Raw genomic sequence first — 13,947 nt, forward strand, 5'->3', positions numbered from 1 at the left:
CTCTGTGTCCACCTCTCCCCGCTCCGTGCCCTGGATTCGGGGCCGCGGCGCAGCGGGACGAGCTCCCGCTCTGGCACATCAAAGCCGCGGCTGCTCCGGTGCTCCCGGCACGCTGCCGGCCGCGGACACCCGAAATGTGGGGGCTGGGGCTGCCCTCGGCTCTTGTCACCAGGTGGGGCAGCGTGGTGTCACCGTGTGACACGGCAGCATCCAGGAGCTGCCGGACTCTCACCCACCCCCTCCTGACCCCCCAGGTCGGGGATCAGCACCCAGAGAGCAGGAGGATGGGCACAGGGGTGGTGCTTTATTGGGGGGATCATGCAGCCTCCAAGTATCACAGTGACAGAGAAGCGGGGACCGAGGGGACCGAGGGGACAGCACGGCTGGGTCCGGGACACGGGGCACAGACCAGCAGGAGCGAGCAGGGCTGGGGGTGTCCTGCACTGGGGGCCGGGACTTGCCCCATGTCCCAGCCAGGTGGGGGCTGTGGCAGGGCAGGGCCTGGCGGGGTCCCGTCTGTCCCCACGCCACACCGGGACGGGGCGGGGGGGTCTCACTGGGGCACGCTGAGATTGGGGTCGGGGCCCTTCATCGGGGCACCCCAAGGCTGGGGCTGGGGGCACTGGGGGTCTCTCACTGGGGGAGCTGAGGCCGGAGTCGGGGGTCGGGGAGAATGAGATCGGGGCTCGGGGGTAGCTCACTGCGGGGAGCCGAGGGTGGGGTCGGGGGTGGGGGGCCGGGGGCAGCGCGGGGGGAACGCCTTGTAGCTGTAGTACTCCACCACCTGCTTGGGCACCTCCGCCAGCACGCACTTGGCCAGGGCTGTGGGCGACGCCTGCGGGACACCGGGGACAGCGGGGTGAGCCGAGGGCACCGGGTGCCACCCCACCCTGCCTGTGCGGCCGGGGGAGGGCAGGGCGCGGCAGGGGACACGGGGACAGAAGGGGAGGAGAAGGGAGGAGACGGGTGGGAGAGGGAAAGAGGGGACGGGAGAAATCGGGGGCGGGACGGGCGGGGATGGAAAGGGAAGGGAGGGGAGAGGAGAGCAGGAGAAGGAGGGGAGGAAAGCGCCGGGAAGGGCGGGGAAGGGCAGGAGGGAAGGCAGGATCTCGTCGCTGCCCCACTCACGTTCTTGAACTCGCGGAACGGGACGAACTGCACGATGTCGCGCAGGACGGGCTCGCCCTTCGGGGAGCGCAGGACGCCGTCGTCCCCGTCCAGGATCTGCATGTCCGTGAAGTCGGCGTTGCCCACGCCGACGATGATGATGGACATGGGCAGGTAGGAGGCTCGGACGATGGCCTCCCGCGTGTCTGCCATGTCGGTCACCACCCCGTCCGTCAGGATCAGCAGGATGAAGTATTGCTGGGGGGGAGGACAGGGATGCTGACCAGTGTCCCGGGTGCGTAGGGTCTCAGCCCAGCCCCGGGGGCAGACGGACCCACCGACGCCTCCTTGGTCCGCTCCTCATCAGCCGCCACACGAGCCACCTTGGAGATGATGGGAGCCACGTTGGTGGGGCCGTAGAGCTGGATTTTGGGCAGGCAGCTCTGGTAGGACTCCACGACGCCCTGGATGCCTGTGGGGTGTGTGGAGGGTGAGGGACATCCCAGCCACGGATCCGGCCCCTCTGGAGCTGGACTCACCCTCACACTCATCATTGTCGGGGTTGAAGTTGATGGCGAAGTCGTGGGAGACCTGGAGGGAGGGAGGGAGGGAGGGAGGGGAGGGGGCAGCTGGTGCACCCCCTACCACAGCCCCTGGCATCTGCCGAGCCCCACCAGTGCCACAGACAGGGTGCCCCGAGGGATGAGCACATCCCTGGGGTCCCACAGGGCCCTGGCAACCTGAGAGCCCCTCACCTCATACTTGGGGGGGATCCTGGCACCAAAGCCCAGAGCCGAGAATTTCTTATCACTGCAAGGGAAGGGGAGTGAGGAGCCCTGGTGCCACCACTGGGTGCCTGTCACCAGCAGATCTGACCCCAAGGTGGACATCACCACTGTGTGTGGCCCTGGGGGACCTGCCAGAGCCACCAACCTGTCGTAGTCCTGGCAGATCTCACCCACAGCCACCAGCGCCTTGAGGTACTCGTTGGGCTGGTAGGGGTTGATGTAGTGCAGGGAGCAGCTGTTTCGGGGGTCCCCGTTGGAGGCTGTGAAGTCGATGGCCACCTGGGGGGGCAGTGAGGGTCACCCAGGGCGAGCCGGGCCACTGGTGTGTCCCTGCTGGGCGGGGAGGGGACGCTGCTCACCGTGAAATGGATCTGGCAGCCGCCCATGATGTAATCCAGGAAGGAGTAAACCCTGTGGATCTTCCAGAGGGAGCTGCGTCAGGCAGCCCTGCCCCACGGCGCCGGGCACAGCCTGGCACAGCTCCCAGGCACTCACCTTCAGGTCCAGCAGCACCACGACCCCCGAATTCTTGTAGTTGCGCTTTTTGATCTTGTACTTGGGGTTCATGCAGTCCCACTGCACCTGCGGCACCGGGACCCGCGCTGCCTGCGGCCCCGCCCGGGACACGGCCCAGCCCTGGCACCCCCGGGCCACCCTGCACCCTGGGGACCCTCCCAGCCCCGACCAGTGCAGCCCAGTGACCCTGCACCCCCACAGCCCCAGGGCGCTGCCTTCCCCCACTCCCAGCCACCCCATCCATATCTGATTCCCCAGAAAACCTCAAACCCACCATCCCCTTCCCAAACAGGCAGCGAGAAGAAAATGATGCCAAACCCAGAGGAAGAGCTGGAAGGTGGCTGCTAGGACAGGCTCTGCTGGCAGCACACAGGGTGACCCCCAGGCCATCCCCGTGTCCCCATGTCCCACCTTGTTCTCCCCCATTGCCTTCTGCATCTCCTCGAAGGTGGTGAAGAACTCCCCGATGAAGTCGTGCTTGCCCCGCGAGTCGTAGTCCCACACCACACACTGTGATGGGCACGGCTCAGCCCTGGCACCAGGGGGTCCCAGCCCTGGCCCCAGCGCCGTGGGGTCCCCAGCACACCCCCAGGGAAGCTGGGGCACAGGTATCCCCAGGGCAGGAATCATTCTTCCTCACCCTCAGCTTCCTCTTCTCCTCACAGCTGCAGAGTGAGTTGAGGGAGACTTTGAAGGGCTCCCAGATGGGGCTCAGGTTGTTCTTCACCACCTGCAGGATGGGTGGGGTCTCAGTGGGGCCGGGGAGCCCCCGGGGTGGGCGTGGGGCAGCCGAGGCCCCGGCGGCTGCCTGGCTCACCTCGGTGCGGTACACCAGCTGCTCGCTGCGGTCATCGTCGATGCGGTAGATCTCCAGGAAGGGATCCGACTTGCTGAAGAGGTCCTGGGGGAGGAGGATGAGCCAGAGCCCTGCCCACCCTGCCCTGTCTCCCCCCTGGCACCCAGCTCACCTTGTCATCCAGTTTCTTGGCGCGGAAGGCGAGCTCCACGTAGCCGTTGTTCCCCGAGATCTCCTCTGAGATGATCTGAGAGGCGGCTGGGGATGCTCAGTGCCTGGCATGGCTTTGTCCCCCTGCCCACCGCCACCTCCCTGGTGCCCTGGGATGGGACAGGGTCCCACGTGCCTCTCCAGCACAGCAGGGATGTTCAGGATTGCCAGTAGGTGCCACTGGGGACCCTGAGCCCTCCCCACCCCCAAGAGTCTGTGCCACCCTACCGATCCAGTCCAGTTGTCCCAGTTTGATGCTGTCCCAGTATTCCAGCCTGGTGTCATTCCAGATTCCCCATGTCACCTGTGCACCCATCCCGGTGCCACCCTCATGCCTGGGTTTGGTGCTGTCCCCGTGCCCCTGCTCAGTGTCACCGCCCCGGTGTCACCCCAGCCCAGCCCCGCTGCTCACCGTGATCGTGGACTTGCCCGCAAACTTCCCGTACTTGAGGAACAGCGGCTTCGTCACCCGTTTCTGCGCCACGATCTGCGGGAGCCCAGGGTTGGGAGGGGACAGCACGGGGGGGTCCCCGGGGGGTCCCCAGGCTCACCTGCCCCACGGTGCACTCCATGCCCCCCAGGAAGTCGTCGTCGTGCGTGCCCACGCCAGCCTGGCCGTGGCTGTCGTACACCTCGAACCGCAGCTTCTGCACCTCCTCGAAGTAGTAATCGACCGTGAAGATCTTGGCGAACACGGGGTTCAGGTTGCTCTTGATCACCTCGCTGCGATCCACCTGCGTGGGATTGGCACGGGCCCTTGGGGTGCCAGAGCTCACCCAGGGACGTGGGAACCAGGGGTGGGGAATGGGGGCTGTAGGGATGGGACATGCCAGGCTGAGGAATTCAGGGATGAGGGAATGAAGGGATAGGGTGCAGAACAGGGAGTGCAGGCAAGGACCAGCTGTGCCCCAGTGAATGGCATCGGGAGGAGCCCCTTGTGCCCCTCTCAGCCTCCAGCCCTGCCAGCCCTGGGTCTGGGACGCTGCTCCCACTGGGCTCCGTGTGGTCATCCAAGGGGATACTCTGCCTCTGGCTCTGCTTTGCCACAGCTCTGCTGGAGCAGGAGCAATGGGTTGTCCTGGGGGTCACCAGCCCCAGCCCTGGTGGTCCCAGTGGGTGCTCAGCATCTCCTGGCCTTGCTGGCAGCAGGTGTCGAGCAGTTCCGGAGCCTCCCCCGCACCCGTCCCTGCCAGTGTTGACTCAAGGGGACACATCCTGGCCAGGGCACCCTGCCAGCTGCTGGCCCCTGCCCACTGCCTGCTCAGTCCAGCATCATCTGTTGAGCCCACCCTGCTGTCCCAGCCCTGTCCCTCCTGCGTGAGCACTGCCAGCCCCTCACTTTGGGGGTGTGAGTGTTGGGTTCCTCTGACCCTCTGCACCCAGCAGGTCTGGGGCCGTCTCAGCTCTTAGAGGCAGACTCAGGCACCCCCTCATCTGGGTGACACAGGCTGGCTGGGACAGGAGTCACTCCAAAAGGGAGGGACCCTCTTTCCTCTTGGAGCTGGCTGGTGTCTGGCACAGCACAGCACAGCACAGAGCGTGGCACGGCACAGTGCACAGAGTGTGGCACAGAGCACCGTGGCACACTGGTACAAGTGCCTGGCATGGCACAGCACCCCGCAGCTGGCACGGGGCCCTTGTCCCCCCCGATCCGCGCTGGCTCGAGCAGAGTCGATGACACGCCGAGGGATTTAGCGCTAAATCCGCCGGCTGAGAGACCGCGATTAGAGCGGAGCTGCCGGTGCCAGCCCAGAGCTCAGCATGGGAGGGATGGAAGGAGCCCTGCCAGCCCCACTGCCATCCCCACTGCCAGCATCAGCCCCACTGCCAGCGTCAGCACCAGCCCTCCAGCCCTGGGGGGGTGAGGTGTCCCTTGTCCCTGTCCCGGGGCAGTGGAGCCACATGCAGTGGGCACCATGCCCTGGCCCCACTGGACTGGATGTGACCCAGTGTTAGCACCATCCCCACAGTGCCCTGCCCACCCTGCATCACCCCCTGGACCCTTTCTGTGCCCTGCAACCTGTTCTGCACTCTGATCATCTCCTGCACCCCTGCTCTGCACCCTGTACCCTGGCCTGAACCCTGCACCCTGCCCTGCACCTTGCACCCCATTCTGAACTCTGTATCCCATTCTTCATTATCTCCTGCACCCTGGTCTGAACCCTGCAACCTGTCTTGAACCATGCACCATACTCTGCATCATTTCCTGCACCCCACCCTGCACCCTTGCCCTGCACCCCGTACCCAGGTCTGAACCCTGCACCCTTTTCTGCACCCTGTACCCCATTCTCTATGGTCTCCTGTACTCTGCTCTGTACCCTGTACTCTGAGCCTCACCATCTCCTGCACCCTGACCTCTGCTCTGCACCTTGCACCTCGCCCCCCATCATCTCCTGCACCCCACCCTGCAGCCCCCTACACCCACCACCCTGTGCCACATCCCCGGGTCCCACCCTGCCCTGCCCGGTGGGTGCCAGCAGTGCCCCCCACTCTCCTACCTCCATCCACTGGCCCTGGGACTGCATCAGCAGCAGGACACAGGGGTCCGACTTGTTGAGGGTGTCGCGGTCCAGGAGGTGTTTACAGCTGACCCGCAGCTCCACCTTGGAGAGCACGGCCAGCGGGGCCTGCGGGCACGGCTCGGGCACGTCGCCCATGCCAGCCGGGGCTCGGGGACCCGCGGCCCCGTGGGCGAAGGGCATGGGGGGCGAGCGGGGCGGCCGCGGGCTCGGGAGCCGTCAGGGAGCCGGGCGGGTGCCCGTCATGCCCGGGGCACGGAGCCCCGCGGTGCCAGCCCGGCCCCGGTGGCAGGACAGGGACCCAGGGACACCCCCGAGCTGGGGTGGGCAGTTCCACGCTCGATGGCTCCGCGGGCCCTGCAAGGCATCAAAGCGCGGTGGGGTGGCGGGAGCTGGGGCGCCCTTGTGGCACTGCCCCTGTACCCCCAAGTCCCAGCCAGCATCAGCTCTGCTGTGGGGGTTCACATGGGCCGTGCCCAGCTCTGTCCCTGCCCCACCCCAGGGGACCTGAGTGGGGTGTGGTACCCACTCTGGAGTGCCCCGTGTGCGGCTGTGGAGCAGAAATCCCTTCCCAGCACCCCCAGCCTGGGCAGGGCTCTCCAGAGGGGAGCGGGGACACCAATTCCGTGTCGGTGCCACCAGGTGAGAGATTCCCCCGCGCTGGGGACAGCGTTCATCCTGTCCCCGGAGGCTGGTGACACTCAGCGAGTGGCTGTGCCATTCCCGGCCGCAGCCCGGACCTTGTCCCCCACCTGCAGGTCCTGGCAGAGCAGCCCCTGCCCGCCTGTGCCCTCCTGCCCGGCCGAAGTTTCGTGGGGCCCTCCCCGGCACATGGCTGGGGTACCCCAGCCCCGGTGGGCACCGAGCCCCTCCCCGGGACCGCGGGCACCCCTTGGCATCACGCAGTGGAAGGGACAGCGGGTCCCACCCTGCCCATCGCCCCTCACCTGGGTGCCGGTGGCCCGGGCTGGGCACGGCGGGGCTCGGGGTGTGCCCGCCGGAGCTGCTGCCGCTGCCACCTCCACACAACTGACTCAAGCTGCAGCTCGGGAGCGGAGCCCTAAGAGGGAGATGGATGACAAGCTCCGTTAACTGCCTCGCTGCCGGCTCCGGAGAGGAGCCCACCCTGCAGCGGGGCTGAGCGGGGTGCCCAGGGTCCGCAGCACCCCGGCTGTGCCAGGACAGGAGCTCCTGCTCCAAGTGAGACCCCCGTGGCACAGTCACAGCCCCCACCCTCCCCAGCTGCTCCCCATGGGGTACCCAAGGCCATCACCTTGGCACTGGCCCCCCACACTCTGAGCCAACAGCCCAAGCACGAGGCTGGGGTCCCCCAAACCCACCGGGTGCCCTCCCCACATGCTGGAGCAGCCAGACCCACATTCCACGCACATGGAGCCCCATACGCTGAGTCTTCACTCTGGGACCCCCCACCCACCCCTGTCCCCCCAGCACTGCGGTGCTGTCAACCCAGCTTTATGGAGGATGATGTAATTAGCTCAAATTTGGAGGGATTAAAATGCAGATAGGGCTAACGAGCAGGAGGGCACTGCAGGGCCCGGGCTTTGGGGAGCTAATCCCCAGCCTGCCTGGCAGAAATAGGCCAGTCTGCTTCCCACTCCCCCCACAGCCCCCAGCACGGCTCGGTGGGGCAGGAGAAACCGATCCACAGTGGGATACAGGGGCTGGAGGGACACCGTGGCAGCTGGACACAGGTAACATCTTACAGCAACACCTTGCCTCTTTGAACTGCCCAGGAACCGTGCAGCTGTGCCAGGGCTCCAGCACCTAGTGCCCCATCCCATCCCGTCCTGTCCCATCCCATCCCATCCCGTCCCGTCCCATTCCCCCAGAACTATGAAACAATGGGCTGGTTGAGTGCTCTTGGAACAGCTCTTATCCCACCACCACATCCCAGCGACCCCTCAGGCCCTTTCCCAGGGACAGGCAGAGCCTGGGATCCCAACAGCCAGCTCCCAGTTTCTCCTGAGCTCCTGTGGTGCCACTTGCAGTATCACAGAATCATTTGGCTTGGAGCAATCAGTTCACCCTTTCCCACTCCCCAGCACTGTTGAGGCCACCACAATGTCCCCAGGTGTCACATCTACCAGGGGATGGCCTTTAAGCCATGAAGAAACAGCTGAAAGAACCAGGAACTGCAGAAGGGGCAGAGCCAAGGGCCAGGGAGTGCAGGATGGCAGAGCAGCACAGTCCAGCCCTGGGACCTGGCTCCATCCAAGCTCAGCTAAGGGGCTGGGCCACACCTTGCTGTCCCCGCATCCCCCCAAAAGTGGGTAAAGTGACCCCCACTGTGATACCGGACTTGTACAACTCTGCCTCACACAGAGGTGTGGAAATCATCAAACCAGGAATACTGGCATGGAAGGTAAGGAGAGGAAACCTCCAAAGCCCCTCAGAATGAGAGCAGAAGGGAGCTCAGGCTGCACCCTGACAAGGCAGAGGAGTGGGCACAAGGCAGGTGTTTAACTCGGTTTCAGGGAAATGTGGAGCCTCCAATCCCAGCGAATGAGGCTTCCCACGCTCGAGCACATCCCTGCACGGCCGCCGGCACAGGGGGCGGCTCCGCTCGCACGTGTGCCCCAAAACCACAGCACACTCGGCTGTCTACGGCTCTTTATTGACAGTTCTGGGGAGAACAGTTCATTTCTTCTTCTCCACGTCCTGCTCCGCCGCTTCCTTGGCGCGCTTGGCGCGGATGCCGAAGAGGCGGGCGTTGGCCCGGGCCATGCGAAGGCTGGCAAAGGCCTTGAAGTTCTTCTCGTCTTCCGAGATGACACGCGCCTTCTCCCGCTTGAAAACCTGCGGAGAGAGCGCCAGACAGTCAGGCTGTGCCTCGGAGCCGGAGCTGAGGCTTCCCAGAGCCGGGATCAGAGCGGGAACGCAGCGCTCGTGCCATCTACAGGCCCTGCCCTCAGCCTGCTCCGCCGGGAGCTGCGCTCCTGCTGGCTCCTCACAATGCAGCAGGAATAAAAACAAGCACCAGGGAAACCTGAGTCAGGTTTCACAGCATTGTTAAGCTTGGTAAAGACCTTTAATATGGAGCCCAATTGTCAGCCCAGCACCAACCATGTCCTCAAGTGCCACATCCACGTGTTTTCTGACTCCAGCACTGCCCTGGGCAGCTGTGTCAGGGATGGGCAGCCTGGAAGCAATTTTCCTAATACCCAACCTAAATCTCCCCAGCACAACTTGAGGCTGTTTCTTCTAGTCCTGTCACTTGTCACCCCACCTCCCAGCTCCACCCTCCTGTCAGGGAGTTGTAGGCAATGACAAGGTTTGTGACACTACTGACAGCATCTCTAGCAAGCAGAGAGGATTTAGGGACAAACTGTGACCACAGAATCTGTCTGAGCACTCCTACCCCAGCTAAACCCAAAGCACCCTTGATTTCCCAGTTCTCTCAAAGGCTTATTCCTGGGGGTTTATTATTCCAGGATGGGCAATGCCTGGAGATAGCCACCCTCAAGCTATGAGACAGCAAAGAGAGAACTCACTCTGCAATTTCAACCTCAATTACATCACACAGAGAATATAATTTAATGACACTTACATTCTTGATGGGCATAACAGGTCCTGTGAGCTGAGTGGCCATCTTGAGTTCCTCTGGCTGCACAACAGAAGGTGGAAATGTTATAAGAACAGAACTTAAACTTCTTTGGCTAAAACCTCAGCTAAAGCACAGGCTGTAGGCAGGTACCCAGCTTAAACATGGTGCTAATGATCCTGACAGGAGCTTTAGCACCCCAGGGTAATGAACCCAGCACTTGGGAGCAGTTGGCACTGAGGAGCTGCACTGGCAGCCCACGCTGTGCCCGGATCCGGCCGGAGCAGCAGCGGCCCTCAGCTCTGCCAGCTGGGACAGCTCTGACACCAACTGTGCTGCTCTCAATTTACACAGGATCATCTAGGTTGGAAAAGACTTCCATGATCATCAAGTTCAACCTGTGCCTGATCCCCACCTTGTCCCCAGCCCAGAGCACTGAGTGCCACCTGCATTCCTTCCTTGGACGCCTCCAGGGATGGGGACTCCAATCCACCCTGGGCAGCCCCTACCGAGGCCTGACTGCCCTTTCCAGGAAGAAATTCCTTGAATCACCTTCCCTGGCACAAACTGAGGCTGTTCTCTGAGCCTCCTTTTCTCCAACTGAGCTCCCACAGCTCATACACACCCAACACGCTCCTCCGCAACTCCTTCTCAGGTTGATTCCAGCTTCTTGTTAGAGCATGTCACCAGACAAAAATGACTGAACGTTTACTGAATACAGCTGAGTCCCAGCAAACACATCTGAATCAGTGTTTCAGCTCGAGGTCCCTCCTCCCTGCTCTAAAGATGGAGTTAAGCCGCTTGGAGCTGCCAGATTCCCCACAAGATGGGAGGACAGTATGAACTCACCCTTGTGTTCCCTGGATCTACTGGCAGCAGAGCCAGGGAACACAGCTCTGCTTTGATCCTGGAGAGGTTTTAATGAAAACCATTTTTGAATGTCAATAACAACTGCCTTCTGGAGCCTGCCTGGCACACAGCTCTGGAGCCACTCACAGCCTTCCAACCAGCAGGACCAACTCCAAGGCGAATTTCCAGCCATGGTGACAATTTACCTCCCTAAACTAAAACTCAACTGGCTGAGAAAGGATCAAAGCTGCAGGAATCAGCACCAAAACAAGCCAGCAGCTGCTAAGCCAAATGCCTGGCTGAAGTGCCACTGCAACCCAGAGTGCCCTGTTAGGCTCGACCCTGCCAGGCCTGGCCTTGTGCTGGGCTCAGCACCATGGGGCTCACATGATGGGGACGGCCCAGGAGAGCTCTGCCTGACACCAAACCTCCATGAACAGGACGCATTTGCAGCTTTCAAGTACTCACAGAGCTGTCTCCCTTCTTGGGCATGGCTGGCTTCCTGGGGAAGAGGATGAGCTTGGAGTGGTACTCCTTCAGCCTCTGCACGTTGGCCTGCAGGGACTCGGTGGATTTGTTCCGTCTCCGGGGATCCACGGAGATCCCGATGGTCCTGGCAAACTTCTTGTTGATGCCAGCCAGCTGAGGGGAGAAGAGAGTGCTGTCAGCATCCCAGAGCTCCCAACAAGGTCTGCAGAAAGGCTGAGGGACCACCTATGCCACCAACAAAGGGTGTCCTCGTGTATCTCAGTGCTTAAAACATTGCTCAGGCTGATTTTTGCAGGTGGATTTCCCTAGAGGAGCAAAGTGCAACCCCTGCAGGACACATTTAAGCTTGGATTCAAACATTTCTGAGTCAGTTCATGGACAGCTCTGGTTCACTGAATACTGGGAGCCGCATTAAATCAGGATTTTTCTTCTAACCATCTGAAACAACCATTTAATAACCATTTTTTTCTGTCTTAAACAAAAAACTCATTTTCTGTTTGGACACAAACAGCTGCATCCTGCTTTGTGTTCCACCATTACCCAAATATTAAAGAAGAATAAGTAATGAAGTATTTGGCACCCAGAAGAACCATTTCCCTGCCTCAGTGCAACAATTTCAGTTATAAATGTTTTAATTAAGACACTGAATCAGGAGCAGAGGCAGCTGGTGGCTGCCAGCGAGCCCTGATGTGGAATCTGAGCACACACACAGTGGGTGACCCTGCAGATCACCTGTTCAGCTCTGCACACCTGGGCAGGTCACAGGGACAAGGAACGGAGGACAGGAAACACTTCTCACTTTAATTCAACTATTTGGACTTTAATCCAGCTATTTTTACTCCAGCTACCCTGAGAAGCTGTGCTGAATGGCTCTTACTCCTGGTACAATATCCCCTGCTACTCTTAGAACTAAATTGAGCTGAGTTTATTTGGTCCTAAACACAAAAGCATTGGCTAAAATATTTAGAATTAGCAGAATCATAAAGAAACAATTTAATGAAGGTGATCTTAATCTTCTCCCTCCCCCAAAAGAAGTTTAAGAGACTCAAGACTCTTTCAGAATTCAAATTTCATACAATCTTTTAACAGTTTGGGTGGAAAGGGACCTTAAAAGATCATTAAGTTCCACCCCCTGCATGAGAAGGGACACTTCCCACTATCCCACATTGCTCCAAGCCCTGTTCAACCTGGCCTTGGACACTTCCAGGGAATCCAGGTGCAGCCACAACTTCTCTGGGCATTCTGTGCCAGGGCCTGCCCACCCTCACAAGAACTTCTTTTGTATATCCAACCTAAATTTCCTGTATTTCAGCTTGATTTGAATGGAATTTTAAATCCAGATGAACATTTACCTTTTAAAACACTTTTCATACACCCAACTCCACCATCACAGGCAAGACCAGTGTTTCCTTGCTCCCTGAGGCAGGAAATTCAGTCTGGCCTGGCTGTGGCAGCACCAGCAGGTACCAACACCTGAGGAAATCACCTTGTGCAGGACAGGAGAAGCAGCTGAGCTAAGACTTGATTTTACTTTTTTGAATCAATATTCTGTACTTACTTTAAGCTCCTCCAGGCTGAAGCCCCTGCCAGCACGGACTTTTTTGTGGTATCTGATAGTTGGACACCTCACGATGGGCCGGATGGGCCCGGCCACGGGGCGGGGGGCGATGCGGCGAGCCTTGGCCTGGCGAGCCTTCCTCCTGCGAGGGCAGGAACAGATCCCTCAGCTTGGGAGAGACCTCGAGTCCAGCCTGTGCCCGATCCCCACCCCATCAACCCAGCCCAGGGCACTGAGTGCTGCATCCATCCCTTCTCTGGACGTGCTCCACATCTCAATGTCTGTCATGCAGTGAGGGGCCAAATGTAACCTCAGAGACCCAGGTGTGACACCAGCAGTACCAGTACAGCGGACAGGCACTGCCGGTCACACTATGGCTGCTCCAAGCCAAGTGTCACTAGCCCCCTGCCCACCTGTGACAGCCACCGGGCACCCAGCATCCTTATCACACGTGCCACTCCTGCCCTTGCAGGAAAGCATTTCCTGCTCTGCGATGCCTCCGGAACAACCAGCCGGGCCGGGCTGGCTGCCATCAGAGACCCAGGGAAGAGCGTTCATCACTGTGGATGCAGCGATTCCGGAGATGTCTCATCACTTGGCTGCGGCTGGCAGAGCCTCGCCCTCTGCACGAGCAGGGATGGCTGAACAAACCCACGGCGCACTCGCTTCGCAGCGGCCCCGCAGAACCGGGACAGCCCCTCCCGCGGCCCCGGAGCTCCGGGACTCACCTGCGCAGCTTGCGGGCCGGCTGGTTGAACCAGGTGGCGACTCGGCGCTGCCAGTCCTTGTGGAAGTGGGGCTTCAGGATCATCCCATTGCGGCTGGGTGCCATGGCTGCGGCCTGCGGACACGGGCACGGTTAACGCGGGGACACCCGAAGCGCCCCCAAGCCCGCGGGCCCCGGCCCGGCGCGGCCCCATCGGCGCCCCCGGGGCCTCCCCCGTGGCCCCGCGCGGGGCTCTGGTGGCGGCGGGGGCGGCCCCTGCGGGCGGATGGCGGCGGATGGAGCCCCGGGCCCTCACTCACCTCCCGCCACGACAATGGCGACCGGAAAGGAAGCGCTGGCGCGGCGGCGCCGGAAGTGCCGCGGCGGCGCCCAATGGGCAGCCCGGGCGCGGCCCGGAGAGGGGCGGGGCCAGCGAGCAGCGGCAGCGGCTTCACCTGCCCGCAGCAAAGATGGCGGCGGCTTAAAGGGGCCGCGCACGGCGAGCGCTGGGCGGGGAGAACGGGGGCACGGGGGACACGGGGCCAGGCTCCATCGGCGGCAGCAGCTCCACGCCCTCTCCCGTGCCCAGCACCTCCTGGGCAGGGGTTCCACTGGTCTCAAATCCCTGAGAAATCCCCATCCAACCCCAGAGCAGGATCCCTGCTCCCTGCCCTTTAGGGGTAGCAGCATTATCTCGCGTGAGGCAGGAGAGGATCGGGGACTTCCATCCCCCTGGGCCACTCCCAGGTCCCACAGCAGGGATCCACAGCCTTTGCTGGCAGCAATGGCACAGCAGCGCTGGCAGAAGCCACAAGGACCCTGTGCTGTCCCCCCACTGTCACCCTCA

The 13,947-nt window shown here is 61.7% G+C and overlaps 2 protein-coding genes across 2 annotated transcripts; both read right to left on the bottom strand.

The window, feature by feature from the left end:
* Positions 1–282: 282 nt before the first annotated feature.
* On the bottom strand, positions 283–7,012 carry CPNE7 (copine 7). Its single transcript, XM_056501000.1, has 16 exons — positions 6,884–7,012; positions 5,916–6,293; positions 3,969–4,151; positions 3,830–3,904; positions 3,380–3,454; positions 3,229–3,312; positions 3,052–3,141; positions 2,823–2,921; positions 2,391–2,477; positions 2,255–2,314; positions 2,041–2,174; positions 1,863–1,917; positions 1,647–1,698; positions 1,446–1,579; positions 1,129–1,365; positions 283–835 (listed from the first exon to the last, which is right to left on the bottom strand). Exons 2-16 carry the CDS (start codon positions 6,117–6,119, stop codon positions 698–700), a joined length of 1,707 nt encoding a protein of 568 aa, XP_056356975.1. The 5' UTR covers positions 6,120–6,293; positions 6,884–7,012; the 3' UTR covers positions 283–697.
* A 1,540-nt stretch (positions 7,013–8,552) lies between these two features.
* Positions 8,553–13,523, bottom strand: RPL13 (ribosomal protein L13). Its single transcript, XM_056500454.1, has 6 exons — positions 13,421–13,523; positions 13,123–13,235; positions 12,395–12,536; positions 10,816–10,989; positions 9,505–9,561; positions 8,553–8,753 (listed from the first exon to the last, which is right to left on the bottom strand). The coding sequence occupies exons 2-6, from the start codon at positions 13,224–13,226 to the stop codon at positions 8,595–8,597; spliced, it is 636 nt and encodes a 211-aa protein (XP_056356429.1). The 5' UTR covers positions 13,227–13,235; positions 13,421–13,523; the 3' UTR covers positions 8,553–8,594.
* Between the last annotated feature and the right edge of the window lie 424 nt (positions 13,524–13,947).

This window comes from Oenanthe melanoleuca, chromosome 11 (assembly GCF_029582105.1).
Source record: "Oenanthe melanoleuca isolate GR-GAL-2019-014 chromosome 11, OMel1.0, whole genome shotgun sequence".
Taxonomy (NCBI): domain Eukaryota; kingdom Metazoa; phylum Chordata; class Aves; order Passeriformes; family Muscicapidae; genus Oenanthe; species Oenanthe melanoleuca.

Bases quoted from the DNA above. Each gene is read 5' to 3' on its own strand.
- RPL13 (XM_056500454.1), bottom strand. From the start codon at position 13,226: ATGGCACCCAGCCGCAATGGGATGATCCTGAAGCCCCACTTCCACAAG. The intron at 12,537-13,122 runs GTGAGTCCCGGA...CTGCCCTCGCAG, and splicing joins CCGGCCCGCAAGCTGCGCAG to GAGGAAGGCTCGCCAGGCCA. The intron at 10,990-12,394 runs GTAAGTACAGAA...TTCTCCCCTCAG, and splicing joins TCAGCCTGGAGGAGCTTAAA to CTGGCTGGCATCAACAAGAA.
- CPNE7 (XM_056501000.1), bottom strand. From the start codon at position 6,119: ATGCCCTTCGCCCACGGGGCCGCGGGTCCCCGAGCCCCGGCTGGCATG. The intron at 2,922-3,051 runs GTGAGGAAGAAT...TGCCCATCACAG, and splicing joins AGGAGAAGAGGAAGCTGAGG to TGTGTGGTGTGGGACTACGA. The intron at 2,175-2,254 runs GTGAGCAGCGTC...CTGCCCCCCCAG, and splicing joins GCTGCCAGATCCATTTCACG to GTGGCCATCGACTTCACAGC.